Genomic DNA, 15,301 nt, shown 5'->3' with positions numbered 1-15,301 from the left:
ATGAAACACACACTCACCTGAAATGACATGTAATTAGAAAAAAGAAAATGAGATTGTAAAAAATCCATTTTCAATAAAAAACTTTTTCAATAAAAAAAACAAACAAATAAAAATGTACACTTAGCTGGTTGCATGAATATTTTATTAATTCCCCATTTTGATTTAATATCGGCATTCAGTCTTCCTGGGCTGGAGTCTTTCAGCATGGCACATCTCGACATGGCAGCTTTTGTCCACTCTCCCTTGCAAAAGTGTCCCAGACCTGTCAGATAGCGAGGGCGTCTCTTCAGGTCACCTCGTGGATTTAGGTCTGTTCTCAGGCTGGGTCGTCCCAAAACCTTCATTTTCTCCTCCACCTCGACTCCAGCCCTGTTCCAGCTGAAGAAAAGCACTTTCATAACTAGTTGGGAACTAGTTTAATAGTAGCCTTGGGGTAAAACACTCGCCTGTGAACCAGAAGACCCAGGTTCAAATCCTTCTTACTACCATTATGTCCCTGAGCAAGACACTTAACCCTGAGTGTCTCCAGGGGGGGACTGTCCCTGTAAATACTGATTGTAAGTCTCTCTGATAAATGCTGTAAATGTAAATACTGTTTCTGGCAGCTATACAGGCTTCAGGCTGATCTCATTAACTAGTCAGTTTACCTCTCAAGTATTCAACTACACCCTGAGGTTTAAAAATATACTCAGAACACCAAAAAATCCTTTTCATCCACATTTCTACAGCGCAAACAGATACGAGAATAGACTCGGTAAAGTGAAGCATGACCTTGCTGGGAGGAATCCAGCGAGCGAACAAGTCGACTCCTGCGCAGCAGAGCTATCAATCAGAAAGACATCTGCGTCTCTTCAAATCTTTCCGGTTTGTGGTTAAATGTTTTAAATGTGAAATGGATCAACCTCGATTATTACACATACATTATAAGCTACTTTTCTTTTGTTAACACTTCCCTGAGATCCAACCTCATAAATATGAGATGTGCTTTTCTCCTTTACAATAAATATTAATACACCAGTCAAACATTTGCATATATAAGTTGTGTGTTCAGTACTTCAGTACTTCAGTACTTCAGCAACTCGATCTTTGGTGTCATCATCTTGCAGCACTCGCCTTCACTCACGTCCACTGAGATTAGAGCAAGCGTTGTCTGTAGCTGAGGGATCTGCTGGAATTGACATTTCAAAAGCGCATTAGAACGTCCTCAGCAGAGAAGAGTCAGAATTAAGTTAGAATAAACATGCTTCTATGGGAAATGCCCACATGCTTATTTCAGCCCTCCAAAATGCATCAGTTCCAGTCCAGTCGTGGTAAATAGTTTTCTAGTACGGTATAGTATAGATTTCTGTTTTTAAGAAACTTTGGTCTCACCACCCACCATTATATTTCAGCGCTTTAAGTGAAAGTGATTGTGATACACAGCACACAGCACACCACGAAATATGTCTTCTGCTTTTAACCCATCACCCTTAGTGAGCAGTTTGCTGGGACCTTGATGCCCTGCCGCCATGTAATAAACTGAACTTTTTAGACAAAACTACTGAGAAAGGGGCATAATGATGATAATCTTCTTCTTCCTGAGGATGCTCACCTGCTTCACTGGACCTGCGGCAACAGTCTTTAGCACAACAAAGGCTGTACAATGCAACAATGACCAACATGAAGAGCCCCAGGCTGACCATGCAGGTGTAGAAGTGCCTGGAGTGAACTGAGGCCGCATAAAAAAATCAGAATATATATCAGAGTATATATAGCACAATGGATCTGTGATGTGTGTTTCATAGGGCACTCACCAGGGATCAGCTGCAAGTGACCCACATCCCTGCCAGCAGGGTTGAATGCAACACAAGCAAAAGGGACTTGGAAGAACTCCGGACGAGCCGCAGTAATCGTCAGTGTGGAGACAGCATACAGCTGGCCGTCCTCTCTTCTCTCTCTGCAGTTAATATGGCAGTTATCTCTCTCTCTCTCTCTCTCTCTCACTCACACACACACACACACACACACACTGGAGAAGTACCCACATGCTCAGGTTCTGGTGAAGCTCCGGATATTTTGCAATGAAGGATTGATTAACGATCCAGTAAATCTCGTTTTCGGGGTCCCCTCCAGGCAGTACGGTGCACTCTATCTGGACTGGGACGTCTGTGACAGGATGCACAACATAATCCATAAAAATCGGGTGATCAGCAAGACGCCACATATGTATATACAAAACACGTCTCTACTCAACAAATATTTACAGTGTGTGTGAGAAACTGGTCTCATTGGAGAACATATGCTGCCCTCTGTTGGCCACATGAAATTGCGAAATACAATTTTTTTACTGTTATACTGAACAGTTTTATTTTGTTGTTATATTATTATAGCTGCTCCACAAACCTGGTTTTATGTACATCTTTGCATCTCGAGGGTAAAGCACTACTGGACTGCGGATTAAAGGTTCTGGGCAAAATATCAGCATAAGCAATTTCATCAAATCATTTAGGATGGATGACATACCTAAAAATATTGTTATATGTTTTACCATTCTGGATGTTGAGCGAAATTGTCCAAGATGCAGTGAATTCCTCCCCCTCATGTGTAAACTCAACCACACAACTGTAATTCCCAGCGTCGCTGATGGTAACATTGACAATCCTACTGTGGTCTATTGGTTTGCAGTCCTAAAAAAAACACACACACACACACACACACATTTTTTTTGCACAGACGCATCAATCATACCTAGTATTAACCTACATTACATAACATCTTATAATAAATATTTTCTATAAAAGATTATACATACAATATATAGTGGAAGTCAAAAGTTTGGTTGCACCTACTTGGGGGCCATTTTAAAGAATCCCAGAAACATATTTAGTATTTGTTGTATCAGGAGAAAGTGATGGCTGCTTCTTTCAGTAATGGGATCATCATAAGCCACTTGATGAGATGCTGATTAACATGAGTGAGTGCTCAGAAAGTGTTCAGCATGAACCTCCAGGGCTGTTGTTCCCCACTCATGGCAACCAAGCCGGGGTAAATGGGGAGGGCAAAAAATTTTTGTGGACAACCAGATGGATCAATCTGCTATGGCGACCCCTCATGGCAGCAGCCGAAAGGAGCCAGGTAGACTTTTTTACTTTACTTTACTTTATTTAGCAGACGCTTTTATCCAAAGCGACTTACAAGAGGAAGACACCAGCAATTCTTGTTCGATTTCTGTAGAATATTGAGTTTACAAACTAAGAGCCCTGATAAGGCTCAACTTGTCAGCGAGGAGCATGCTCACAGATTGTTAGGTGCTAGACGAAGAAAAATTATAATGTATTTATACTTTTTTGTATTTTCAAATGACTGGTTACGATTTTTTTTTAAATAAATCTGGCTTGGACCTTGTGTCTGCAGTGTTTACATGCTTGTGCGGGTTTCCATAATTCGAGATTATCATCGTTATGATTAAACATATATTTTTTTTTTACCTTAAACCAGCTCACTTGTGAATCCCCATCTGTCTCCAGAACATGGTCCAGCCGGCAGGGCAGGCCCAGGGTAGACCCAGCCTGTATGGTCCAGACCTCGCTGGGGTGTGGACACGTCCGGTCTGTGACTGAGAGCAGGACCTTCGTCTCAGAGGGGACCCCAGAACCTGAACTGTGAGGCGTGGAGCAGCAGCACATCAGCTTCTCAGAACGTGACGTCACGTAATCCGAGAAAACGTCACTCACCTCGCGTTACAGGAGTAGGTCCCGCTGTCTGAGACGGCGCTCGGCAGGAACCACAAGGTGGCGCCGTGGGCTTTGATCCGAGAGGTGGAGACGACCTGGGACCGATCCACGCTTCTGGTCCAAAGCGCGGTGACGTTGCCGCCGTCCTGCGTGTCCTCCAAGCGGCACTCGAGGTGGGCGACGTGACCCCGGACCGCGTGGACCACGTCTGCTGCCCTCGGGCTGCCTGGGTTTTTTTTTTTTATAATAATCAATCCATGGCATATTATAGACGTGGAGAACGCAGCACGTGACTTATCCATAGTGTACATATTGCGCATTATATGATCATTATAACTGATATAAAAACGATTATCATAAATTATAAACGATGATCATGAATGAATCTCTATCTCTAGATAGCAGTGTTGTGGACTCATGAATTATGATTTATTTGAAGCTATAAGAAAATCTTGCTGTTACACATTTTATGTTTTATGTTAAAGACTTAAAAGTGTAATATTTGGTTTTGTTTGCAATATTTGCATATTGGTAATCATTGTATACCTGCAATATTTGCAATACTGTGGTCTGTAGCAGTCGCCAAAGCATTTCACTGCATATCATACCATGTATGACTATGTGACAAATAAAATTAGAATTTGATTTGAATTTGAATCTCAGCTGTACAACTCACCCCAAGTGGACAGCAGAGTGGACAACAGCAAGAAGAATTTGGCGGCTCCACCTGCCATACTTCTAAACGGCTTGAGAAGCTCCAAAGGAAATGGTCAGCAACTTCTTCTTTCGGTTTCGGCTTGGGACTTCACTCATGTCTGCGCCCATGGATTATTCATGATCCAGTGGACACAAGATGGTGCTACTGGGCCTAATGGGCATCTTATTGGGCATGAGTGGTATGAATGATAATAGCAGGTGTCTGCACAATGATGATTCAGAGATTATCTTTCATCGATGTCCAATACCCATCTTGAAATGAGAAGCAGAACCAGAGGCACTTCAGTTAAACATTAAGCCTGAGTACATCCTGGATTGTAGTCACGTGTCAGGAAATGTTTGTGATTTGCTCTCAAGCCAACAGATCTTTACCTCCATATCATATCTTGTCAGTGTGGGTACATCCTTGTCGTTTTGAAAACACTCATGATCACTGTTGCTGTTTTTCATCATATATGGCAGTTTTCCTCAGTCAAATGAGGCCAAGTTTTATAACATAGACATCAGTCAATTCACATGAAATATTTCCTTCTGTTTCTGTAATGAGGTGCATCAGGATATTCAGGTAAGGTGAAGATATCTGAAGCCAGAATGACGGTTGCCACTACGACAGCAATCTCAAGCTGATGAAGGCTCTCAGGACATCAGTCACTCCGAAGCCTGTAGGCCTGATTTTGGTGTCACCCTATGGACGCATGGCTCTCCCCCTGGCTCCTGTCCACCACTCCCCCGCTGGCTTTGTTTGATTTGCTATCGCTGGCACTGAGAAACAGAGGGCTGTGTGTACGGTATCTGCCGCCGCAGGTACACCACCTACCTTCTCAGAGTTTTAGCTGTGTGGCTTTTTTTTCTGAAGTCGTGCTTGATTAATGGGCCGGGCCAAACCGCTCCAGAAATAGCCGACCCTGGGTGACGTCACAACCAGTGCGGATGCTTCTGCTCCCCCTGCTCATCTCGCAGTCAGCACCACGCTGCACTAATACCAGATTGGGCACACTTCGTTGTGTGATGTTTGTGTGTGTGTGTGTGTAGCTTGTGGTGGGGGGTGTGCATGCAAGGCATGCATGTTGTGTGTATGTGAGTGCATAGGAGGAGCAGTAAAACTGATACGAGGTCGTGATTTATTCTCCCACCGAAGGTGCAGACACAGCCCTATAAGCACGGCGTACTGTACATTAGCAGCGGGCACTTATCACGTTTCCCCCTGTTGTCATCATACGACCCGCTGAAGGTCAGCTTTGGTCCAGAAAATTCCTTTTCAACATCGCCATTGCTGCAGTCAACACAGGAAATAAAGGTAGCAAATGCCATGTGGGGATGAAGCCTAATTCCATAGTGCAGCTTTAATGCTCAGCAGTCTGAAGGACAGAGGGGTTTCAAGGACTGTCCTGCTCCGGTGACGGGGAGGGGAGTGAAAGGGTTTATGGGTAGACTGAGGTATAAGTGATGTCACCCCTTTACTGATAGGAACACACTGCGGTCTGAGGAAGCGCAGGCATAAGTCGGATGTGGTACCCGCTCCATTCACACCCAAAATGTCTTAGACACAGGAAAGGTGCTCCTTGAGGGACATTTACAGATATAAGATACATTTCTACCCGGTGACCTTGTGGGCACAGCGATTTTTAAAACACACAGTGGATGGCGCCCGCTGTAAAATGGCGGCATGAAGAGTGGTGATGATGTGTGGGTGTGTGTGAAAGAGGAGGAGAGAGCAGTCTGCAGTGTTAGACATGAGCCTCTCACCCTTTCTGCATGCATTTGATGTAGATATGATTGTGATTGGCAGAGTAATGGGATGTAATGACGCCAGGACGCTTTACTTTGCTTGTGGCGTTCACGGTCACCAATTAGCGCTGTTGTCTCAGATCTGTCCTCTTTCTGTTCTAAAGCATCAAGATTTCTTACTGCTGAATCTGCAGAGTCATTCCAGGCATGCTGACCTCAAAGCAAACAGAGACAAAAGCCTTCCTCTCTGCATGTAATATCAGAGGATATCAATACATCTGAGGGAACACAATGAATCCAGAGATGTAGAGGAGGATTATAAATGTAGAGGAAATCTTTAAAGGATTTCAATCATCTTCACACTATCTCTTGCACATTAATAATCCCCTGCATAGAAAATGATCTTTGTTAAAACATTATTAAACATTATTTAAAGATTCTTGTCCGTGAAGTCTGCTGATGTTGCCCTGTACATTTACATTTACAGCCTTTATCAGACGCCCTTATCCAGAGTGACTTCAGTAATCAGTAGTTACAGGGACAGTCCCCCCCTGGAGACACTCAGGGTTAAGTGTCTTGCTCAGGGACACAATGGTAGAAAGTGGGGTTTGAACCTGGGTCTTCTGGTGCATAGGCGAGTGACCCACTAGGCCACTACCACCCTGTACATGGGGTATCATGAGTGGAAATGGAGGAGCTGCTAGACTCAGGAAGGGTTTCATAAGATTTTTTTAATGAAGACATTATTAAAGCTTGTCACAGAAGCAAATGGTAAATGGTCGAACCTGCCTCATTCTTGCGGTCATATATTGCACCCAAAAATCTGTCATTCTACCGATATGACATGATATGCATAAAACTTTAGTTACCTGCTTATTATGCACATTCTCAAGTCTTGTCCCTTATAACTGCTTATGCTCACCTGCAGTGTTATCTATGAAGCTAAGAATGAAGAATGAAACATTGGGAATGAAAGGGGTTCCTCCAGAGGAACAATCCACATCGTTAGGAACTGCAGTGTAATTTTCATCTCTAGAATAAACCTCACACAGCCTCCATGCTTCTAAAGAATAAAGATGGAATGTCTGTAAACTCGCCTGGTTGTTCTATTTATCACCGTATGTCCTCCCCATTGATCGTCTTTTCATGAACTGGCATTACTCCACCCTCCTTCAGTCAATGCCCATGCCCCCTCCCTGTTAGATAATCTCTTGTGAAGTCTCCCGAGACGAAAGCTTTAGCCGACTTAATTATTTCTGGGTTATAACGTCTCGCAATCCTTCTGACGCCTGGAAGTTAATTTGATTGCAGACTTGCTGGAAAGATGTCTGAAGGTGATCTTTCATTTGAATAGCCAAGCTGAAAGATCCTGAAAGATTTTAATGATCATGAGTGAGATGAGCAGCTGACAGGAAAGGAATCAGCATTTTGTCATTAAGGAAACCAAAAAAAATCTGGTCTTAAATTGGGCGTGACAGAGTTGTAGGTTTACACCTTCAGCAGAGGAAGTGTGTTTTGTATGCACTGCGTCTCGTGCTCATTTACTCTAATGTGTAAACCCATAACACCCTGCATCGCTTGGAAACTTCAGTGAAACTGGTGAACCTGACGGGGAGCCTTTTCACAGCAGGCAGCGAGCGCGGGGCGCCAAAGAAAAAGCTGCTGCTTCAGCAAGATTCAGCGGACTTTGTGGAGCAGTTCAGAGGGAAGTGAAAGGAAGGAAGCGATAGGGTGTCCCTTGGCTACGCGAGCCATGTCTCGATATGAGCAGACCTAATGTTCTCTGGGCATCTGACACGGGTGTTGAGTGCAGCCCATCACTCAGACCTGTCCTGTACTTGTTCTCATATCATCATGGCATTCTACCTTTAATGAATTGTTGTGGTATAAAACTTACTGTATACCGCTTGCAAATTATGGGTCATGCATTAAGCAGTGATCTTAGACTAAAAGAGAACTTCAGTGAAGTTCTCCATTCAACAAAATGCTTTTAAGCCTAGGACTATGCTTAATCGTATGGAAAATGGGAAATTTACCTTGTGAGAATCTTTAATTGTTAAATTATACATTTTGTCACATGTAATATTTCTGTGTGATGGAAACACAACAGTGTCAGTGTTGCCTGTGAACAGTGATGGGTTGGAGAAGCCAGACAGCAGCTATAAATCATTTGGATGGTTAATGCTGTCTGCACCAAGTGTCTCCTGCCCTACTGCTTCACCGTTCCACCACAACAGGATTGGTCTAAGGAATGGATGGTAATTTGCGGAGAAGGCGAATCATTCGTTTTTGGGAACATTATGAACAAATGAAAAGACTTTAATCAATCATTCTGGAAAAAAAAATGAAGTTGCAACGAGAGGTCGGGGGAGTAGTCAGCCAACTGATATTTTTAATATAATTTTATGACAACTCGTCATATTTGCAGGTAATGTGAATTTCTGCCACATTCTGCCGTCTCTGCTTAAAGGTTGTCATGTGTAGATGGCTTCTTCATTATTAATTATATTAATGACCTTGCTAAGACAAGGGTAAAACAAATCATAGCCAGAAGGAACCAATAAGCAGAAACATCTAGAAGGGCCTTATATAATCATATGAGGATGAGAAGGGGAAGCTGGCAAGGCATAGCTGACCTGAATGAACAGACATCACATGACGGCATGGACGTGAAGAGGAAGTCCATGTTGTGCTGTGTTGTCACTTGAATTCACCTTGTGATTAATGTGGCTTTCAGTTTCCCACGTCTGCCCTCCATCGTGCCGCAGTAATGTTGTAGTGCTGGTGTCATATCATACCGCGCTGTAATAAATCACAGTCATCAGCCCACAAATCAGATCCAAGCACAGCGGTGAAACTGCCTGCATGCATGGGCAGGGTGCAATGGACTCGGAATTCTACTACAGTACTACTTTACTGTTGGGTGTTTGTGAGGGCAGAACCAGTCCCACAGTTACCTGTGTTTAGTGCTGAAAGAGAAGGAAGTGCTGTCCTTCATGTTGACAGTCAACAAAGTCTCGCCCTTCCGCCACACCATCCTGCCACAGTGACACTGCAGGCTGCCCTTGGTGAGGTCATCGGCAAAAGGTCAAGTAAGGGCTGACAGTGGTAAATATAAAAAAATTACAGGTAGAAACATAATTGATGTAAAACAGGCCACGGCAGAAGACCTTGAGTGGCGTTCTGTCGATTGTTCCGTTTGTCCTGGTAAGAAAAGTCAGTGACACCCTGGAGATGAGTTTCAGGGCTGCTGCTTGGGTTTCTGACATTCCCCTGCGTACGTCACAGTGCCGCACCAACGCGGTGACCTGGCTGCCATCGGTGGAAATGTGATGCTGTTACAACATCGTTCCGCCCCCTAATCGTCTCACACCTCGTCTGGCTTCTCCCCAGTTCTCTCTGTTCCCTCAGCTGAGAAAGTGACACCTTGCCGGCACACACCGTTCCGCCTACCAAAAAACAGAAATGTAGCTTTTACACACACTCATTAATCACATCTGCACATCTGAAGCAACAAGAATCTCAAAAATCCCCCCAAATCTGCAATCTGTGTGAAAATGCTAATGCATGCTGGGGACAATTCATCATGCAGAACATTCTTTTGGTTTGATCAGATGAGACCATACTGCTTTTTCTTGCCCTGTTGCCCTAACTGCAGTACTAGATACACTCCAATAGAGGGCAAACACAACCTGTACTCAACCCCTACATCTTCATCTTCAATCTCCAAGTCTAACACAGTTCAGGACTCTGGTCTTAAATCAGGAGAAAAGACTGTGACATATGACCCTCTGTTAAACGGACACGGGCTGTTTAAGGTGCTGGGGCGAAACTGGTGCTAAATTTGTATTACGCCATGGGGCATCATTGCATTTTAAACGCCTCACAGCTCATGCAAGTATCATTTGGACAAGGTGTCATTAGGTTGATGCATCCATCTGCAGTAGATGCCAGTGCACGTCTGGAGCCGCAGCTGAAGAACCTGGCTACGCACAACCAGAAAACAGGATGGGCCGCAGAGATTTGTTCATCTTTGCGACGGCCAGTGGACAAAAGAGAACGGCGGGGTGTAGTTGCCATCCCAACGCGCCGCATTTTCGTCACTCCAAGTGACGTTGAGGCGAGCGCAGCCTTAATTTAGAAACACAGCACTGCCGAAATGCCGGGTGCAATTTTAACACCCTTCTCTCCAGTGCGGTGTTGCTATTTTTAGAATGCATCCCCGTTTGTCCCCCCGCCCACCCACCCTGCTTTCTCTTCCTCACTGAAGGGGGTTAGCTCGTGTGTAGTAAGTGTTTGCGTCATCCTCACAGACAGCGAGGGTCCCTCCCCACTGCGTCACAGATGGCAGAGCCCCAATGACCTTCCTACCACTGGATGCTCCGGTCCCTCAAGGAAACACTACAGCGACGCCCATGCATGATCAATACAGGCAGTGAGGTGAGGGAACATGAGGATAATGACAGGAGCAAAGGAACCCACAGAGGACAAAAGTAAAGGAACAAATTCATAGTGGCATATCACTTAATGGGTTTAAATGATTTGATCATTAGGACTAACATTCTAAAGCTACCAAATAAGGGTAAAATGAAGAAAAATGGTCACCAGGCGTTGAGAAGTCAAGGTCACGCAGGTGGCCCATGTGCATGTGGCTAGTAATAAGGAAAAAGCCCAAATGCATGAGAGGGGGCTGAGGGAGGAGCTTAAAGCCGGCTTTCCCAAATCTTGCCTGCCGCACCAGCAGGAATGTGTCTCACACTCCAGGATCCAACGTGGTGTAAATACCAAGATGCTTTCCGTGCTCCACGCGGATGTGCTGATGAAGGGTCAAAGCTCCACATGAACTGTGCACCACTGTCATAAAGACCCCAGTGACTTGAATTGACCTTGACTGACATATAATAGACCACGAGCTCCCAATTAGTTGCCATTGCTAATGGAGTCATTTTGCGCTACGCTGGAAAATAATCAATTTTTGGATTTCCCCTTGCAGGTTCGGACGGAGAGGATCTGCTGGAGGACGCCAGGCGGGGTTATGGACCAGGAAGGAAGGAGGAAGGAGGGAGATGCATAGAGTGGCAGGCCTCCTCGCCGAATTTCAGGGACAAGGTGACTCCTGCACTGAAGGGCTTCTGTTTATGAAGGAAAGGGAGGTCATGTTCACCCGAGGAGCAGAACACAAAACCTATTCATGCATCACGGCAGATAAAGATACTTTTACACACGACAGCTGTGTCTTGCCTTTTAAGATGGTGTGTATTTGGTCGTGGGAGCATTTGCAAAAGTTGCATTATGGAATAGTGCATAATGCATTCTTCAGGTTCCTTTTCACGGTGCTGATGAACATGCCACACTTGTGATAACATGCACGTTTGTATTAGCATGTTGCTCCAACAAATTGTAAGTTTACAGTACACAGGTCTTTTGAAGACCTATCGTACCATCAGGCTGCTGTCATTGAACGTCCTGTGTCTCGGCCAGCGCAGGCATGGTGACACGCGGCGGGCGGGGATCAGGTAAACACATTGTTGTTGGTGGTGCAACAAAAGTACGGTACACGGTGTGTACATACTTCCTATATTCTTGTGCTTCTTGCATGTGTGACCTCTACGAGGGCGAACGCTAACAAAGCACACTTTCTTTTAGCTTCGGAACAGGGCATTCCTACCTCCACACACTAACCTTGAAAGGAGGCCAAGTGGCAGCTTTGCTTACAGCAAACCTTGCTTAATAATTGTCCATATTAATAAGTCTGAATGTGGTATTTTGCAACAAAAATTAATAGTTAATAATAATCCATTAGGATAATATTATGTGAATAAAACAATTGGCATTAAAGCACAAGGCACAAGCACTCTGCCTCCTGAGTCGTCATTTAATCTCAATCCATTATCACTTTACACTCCCTTGGGCCCCAGAGAAATTCCCAGTCCGTCACATACACAGACACCCAATTCTGGTTACCCTGGCAACGAGGGCAATGACTCAGTGATGTCTGCCTCAGTGCCAGAAGGGCCCAATACGCCACCAGACTGCACACTAAAGCCACCACCATCCCCCAGTCGAAAGACCTCTCCAGTGAGACCACACTTGAAAGAAATACTGGGCATCTTTACTCACAGCTAGCAACTAATATCTTCATATGAGGGTCATTTAATGCTGTCTATTACAACAAATAAAGCAACACATATACAATTAGAGATGAGCCCACTAGTGCTGGGGATGAACCACACTCTTTGTGTCATTACATTGACATCATGATGTTATTTTACATGGCCAAATTAGGTCCTCACTACTGCAATCCACCACACACACACACACACACACACACCCACACACAAACACCCACCCCTGTGACCTCACAGCTTGGTTGGGCAGCCTAAGTGTCCTCTCAGTCCATCTGTATGGACCAGTCAAGTGGGGACGTTGAAACTGATATGTGTGATGCCTGCGTTCTCCAGCAAGGAAAGAATCCCTGAGTAAAAGTGGGGAGTCAGGATTCGGTCTGTGACTGATATCATTTTCCACTGAGGACTTTCCGTAAGTAACAGTTGTCCCACTGTAAGGGTGACCAGGCCATTAGACTGGGTGTCATCCCTGCTGTCGTGGAAATAGAGCTGTCATGTTCTGGCACAGTGGGGAATTCTCACTCAAAGGTTCATGGAGTGAAGTTTGAGGAGGTAAAATGCTACAAGAGGCTTGTGCTGCGCTGATTACGCTGATTTTACTCAATGGCTATGGGTGCTGTTAGACATGACACAACAAACCTTTACCAATACCATCAACAGCAACATTTATTCTCTATTTAGTCCCAAATCAGAGGAAGTTTGTCTTCACTGGCTTTGACAGGCCCTAGTGTTGACAGCCCCAACACTTTCATCCTTTCTGCGCACATGTAAGAGGTGTCAGGGAAGTGTTGGGATCAATTTTTCCAAAAAAATAGTGCAATGGGGTACTGAAGGTACTGGACAGTGATTACTGGAGAGTAGGTTTCAGCTAGACCAGTTTCAGCTTGACCAGTGTCATGTCCATTTTGGTGATATTGGTCCATCTGCTGATAACTTTTACTTCAGCAGTTATGGTGTTTGGCGGCTGTGGTGGCCCTATGGTAAGTTTCATGCTGGTTTGTCTCGGCAGCAGCTCAATGTCAAGAGTCTCTCGAAGAGAGACAGATTACACTCATATGGCTGAGACAGGTTATAGGAGAAGATCTGGGTACCTGTTGAGTGCAACAATGGTCTACCTAGGACTGCCTAGATGAGATGATCATTATAGTGTATGCAGGTTTAAATATTATGGAAGGCTGGCCTAAGAAGTATTGGCAATGTGTCTGAGTTAGCAGGAAGGCAAAGCACTGGAGCTCTGTAGCAGAAGTCCATCCACCTACTGAGATGTTTTGTTGTCACTTTCCATTTATGCTGGCAGTGTTGCTGCAGAAGTTGCACACATAAATTCCTAGAACTGAGTTCAAAGGAAGAATTAATGTGGTATTATTTCTCCACAGGCTTTTGCTTGTAACTATTAGCTAGGCACTGTTTTTAATTCTTATTATTATTATTTCTCTTGGCTTCTCAGAGTGCATCTGAATATTGGTTTTCTTAAAATAGCTTTTCCTGGTTATCTGAACCATCTGATGTTTATCAGAACATTTGCTCATTCATGCATGCTCTGGGAAGGCCTGTGGTGAAACATTTTAGAATGTTTCAGTTCATAAATGAATAACTGCGCAGAATTTTATAAGAATCTTCTGTACATTTGGACTCACTGTGTATTTTGAAATGTTCTGTTCTCTATGAACACGTAGTAGTAGCCTATTGGGTAACACACTCGCCTATGAACCAGAAGACCCAGGTTCAAATCCTACTTACTACCATTGTTTCCCTGAGCAAGACACTTAACCATAAGTTGCTCCAGGGGGGGACAGTCCCTGTAACTACTGACTGTAAATCGCTCTGGATAAGAGCGTCTGATAAATGCTGTAAATGTAAATGTAGAGTGATTGTGGCACTGATGTAACTGTTCTGTTGTTCTGATGTCTCCCAGAATGAGCTACAAAGGTGCATCTTTCAGCAAGTTTGTTAACAGTTTCCAAGATGTTCATTCATCAGGATGAAGGGAACTGAAACAGATTGAATGAAGATCTATCAAAAGGCTTGTGACATTGGGTTAAGATACACAAGCACATACATACAACATTCTCATTACGAAGCCAATTCTTTAACCACTAAGCCACCACTGCCCCAAAGAGTATAGTCAATGTCACACAAAATTTTAAAATGCTTGTTCTACTAGGTAACATATTGTCTAGTTTAAAGCATGTATATGAAATGATGTACTGGTATGCTTGCCTCAGATTATTGATGGTTTATGTAAATGAAGTAATTGTGCATATTTACTTTACTTTACTTTACTTAGCAGACGCTTTTATCCAAAGGGACTTACAAGAGGAAGACATAAGCAATTCTCATTCGGTTTCTATAGATTTAGAGTTTACAAAACTAAGAGCCCTGATAAGGTCTAACTTGTCAGAAAAAGTTAACATGCTCGGTGAAGAAAATTTTTTTATTTTGTGCAGTGAGTGTGCATGTGCATGTGTAAGTGTTAGGCTTGTCTGAAATACTTTTTGAACAAGTGGGTTTTCAACTGCTTCTTAAAGGTGGTACTAGTCTCGGCTAGTCGAATGGAGCAGGGCAAGTTGTTCCACCAGCCAGGGACAACAAAGGAGAACAGAGTTGATTGGAATCAGAGACCCTGTGAAGAGGGAATTTTCAGTCTCATTTCATTTGCAGATCTGAGATGTCGTGCAGGAGTGTAGCTAGCTAGTAGTGTGTTAAGAGGGTGCACTTCCATTTACAACCCTGTAGGCAAGCATCAAGGATTTGAACTCGAGCAGCTCCCGGGAGCCAGTAGAGAGTGGAGAGAGTGGGTATATTTTGGCTGATTGAAGATGAGACGGGCTGCCACATTTTGGACCATCTGGAGTGGTTTTATGGTGACTGCAGAGGCTCCAGCCAGGAGAGAGTTACAATAGTCGATTTTAGAGATGACCATTGCCTGGACGAGGAGCTGCGTATCCTGTTGTGAAAGAAAAGGCCTACTCTTGCGAATGTTGTAGAGAACCTGCAGGATCTGGAGATTGCAGC

The 15,301-nt window shown here is 44.1% G+C and overlaps 1 protein-coding gene across 3 annotated transcripts; it reads right to left on the bottom strand.

Moving 5' to 3' along the window:
* Positions 1 to 125: 125 nt before the first annotated feature.
* On the bottom strand, positions 126 to 4,459 carry LOC114791024 (interleukin-1 receptor type 2-like). Of its 3 annotated transcripts, XM_028981519.1 has the most exons (10): positions 4,390 to 4,459; positions 3,714 to 3,939; positions 3,468 to 3,639; positions 2,528 to 2,666; positions 2,383 to 2,445; positions 2,025 to 2,145; positions 1,794 to 1,936; positions 1,592 to 1,708; positions 1,063 to 1,168; positions 126 to 378 (listed from the first exon to the last, which is right to left on the bottom strand). In XM_028981519.1, the coding sequence occupies exons 1-9, from the start codon at positions 4,445 to 4,447 to the stop codon at positions 1,116 to 1,118; spliced, it is 1,092 nt and encodes a 363-aa protein (XP_028837352.1). In that variant the 5' UTR covers positions 4,448 to 4,459; the 3' UTR covers positions 126 to 378; positions 1,063 to 1,115. The 3 variants fall into 3 exon arrangements, with proteins under 3 accessions (XP_028837352.1, XP_028837354.1, XP_028837353.1); XM_028981521.1 differs by lacking the exon at positions 1,592 to 1,708; XM_028981520.1 differs by lacking the exon at positions 2,383 to 2,445.
* Positions 4,460 to 15,301: the final 10,842 nt, after the last annotated feature.

This window comes from Denticeps clupeoides, chromosome 5 (assembly GCF_900700375.1).
Source record: "Denticeps clupeoides chromosome 5, fDenClu1.1, whole genome shotgun sequence".
In the NCBI taxonomy this organism is placed as follows: domain Eukaryota; kingdom Metazoa; phylum Chordata; class Actinopteri; order Clupeiformes; family Denticipitidae; genus Denticeps; species Denticeps clupeoides.
Note: the sequence above shows the minus strand (reverse complement) of the source record. Positions and strands in the feature narration are given on the sequence as shown.

Excerpts from the sequence above, each read along its gene's own strand:
- LOC114791024 (XM_028981519.1), bottom strand. The coding sequence starts at position 4,447 with ATGGCAGGTGGAGCCGCCAAATTCTTCTTGCTGTTGTCCACTCTGCTG. Across the intron at positions 3,940-4,389 it reads CACTCTGCTGTCCACTTGGG|GCAGCCCGAGGGCAGCAGAC; the intron begins GTGAGTTGTACA and ends AAAAAAACCCAG. Across the intron at positions 2,446-2,527 it reads TTCGCTCAACATCCAGAATG|AACCTTTAATCCGCAGTCCA; the intron begins GTAAAACATATA and ends TATTTTGCCCAG.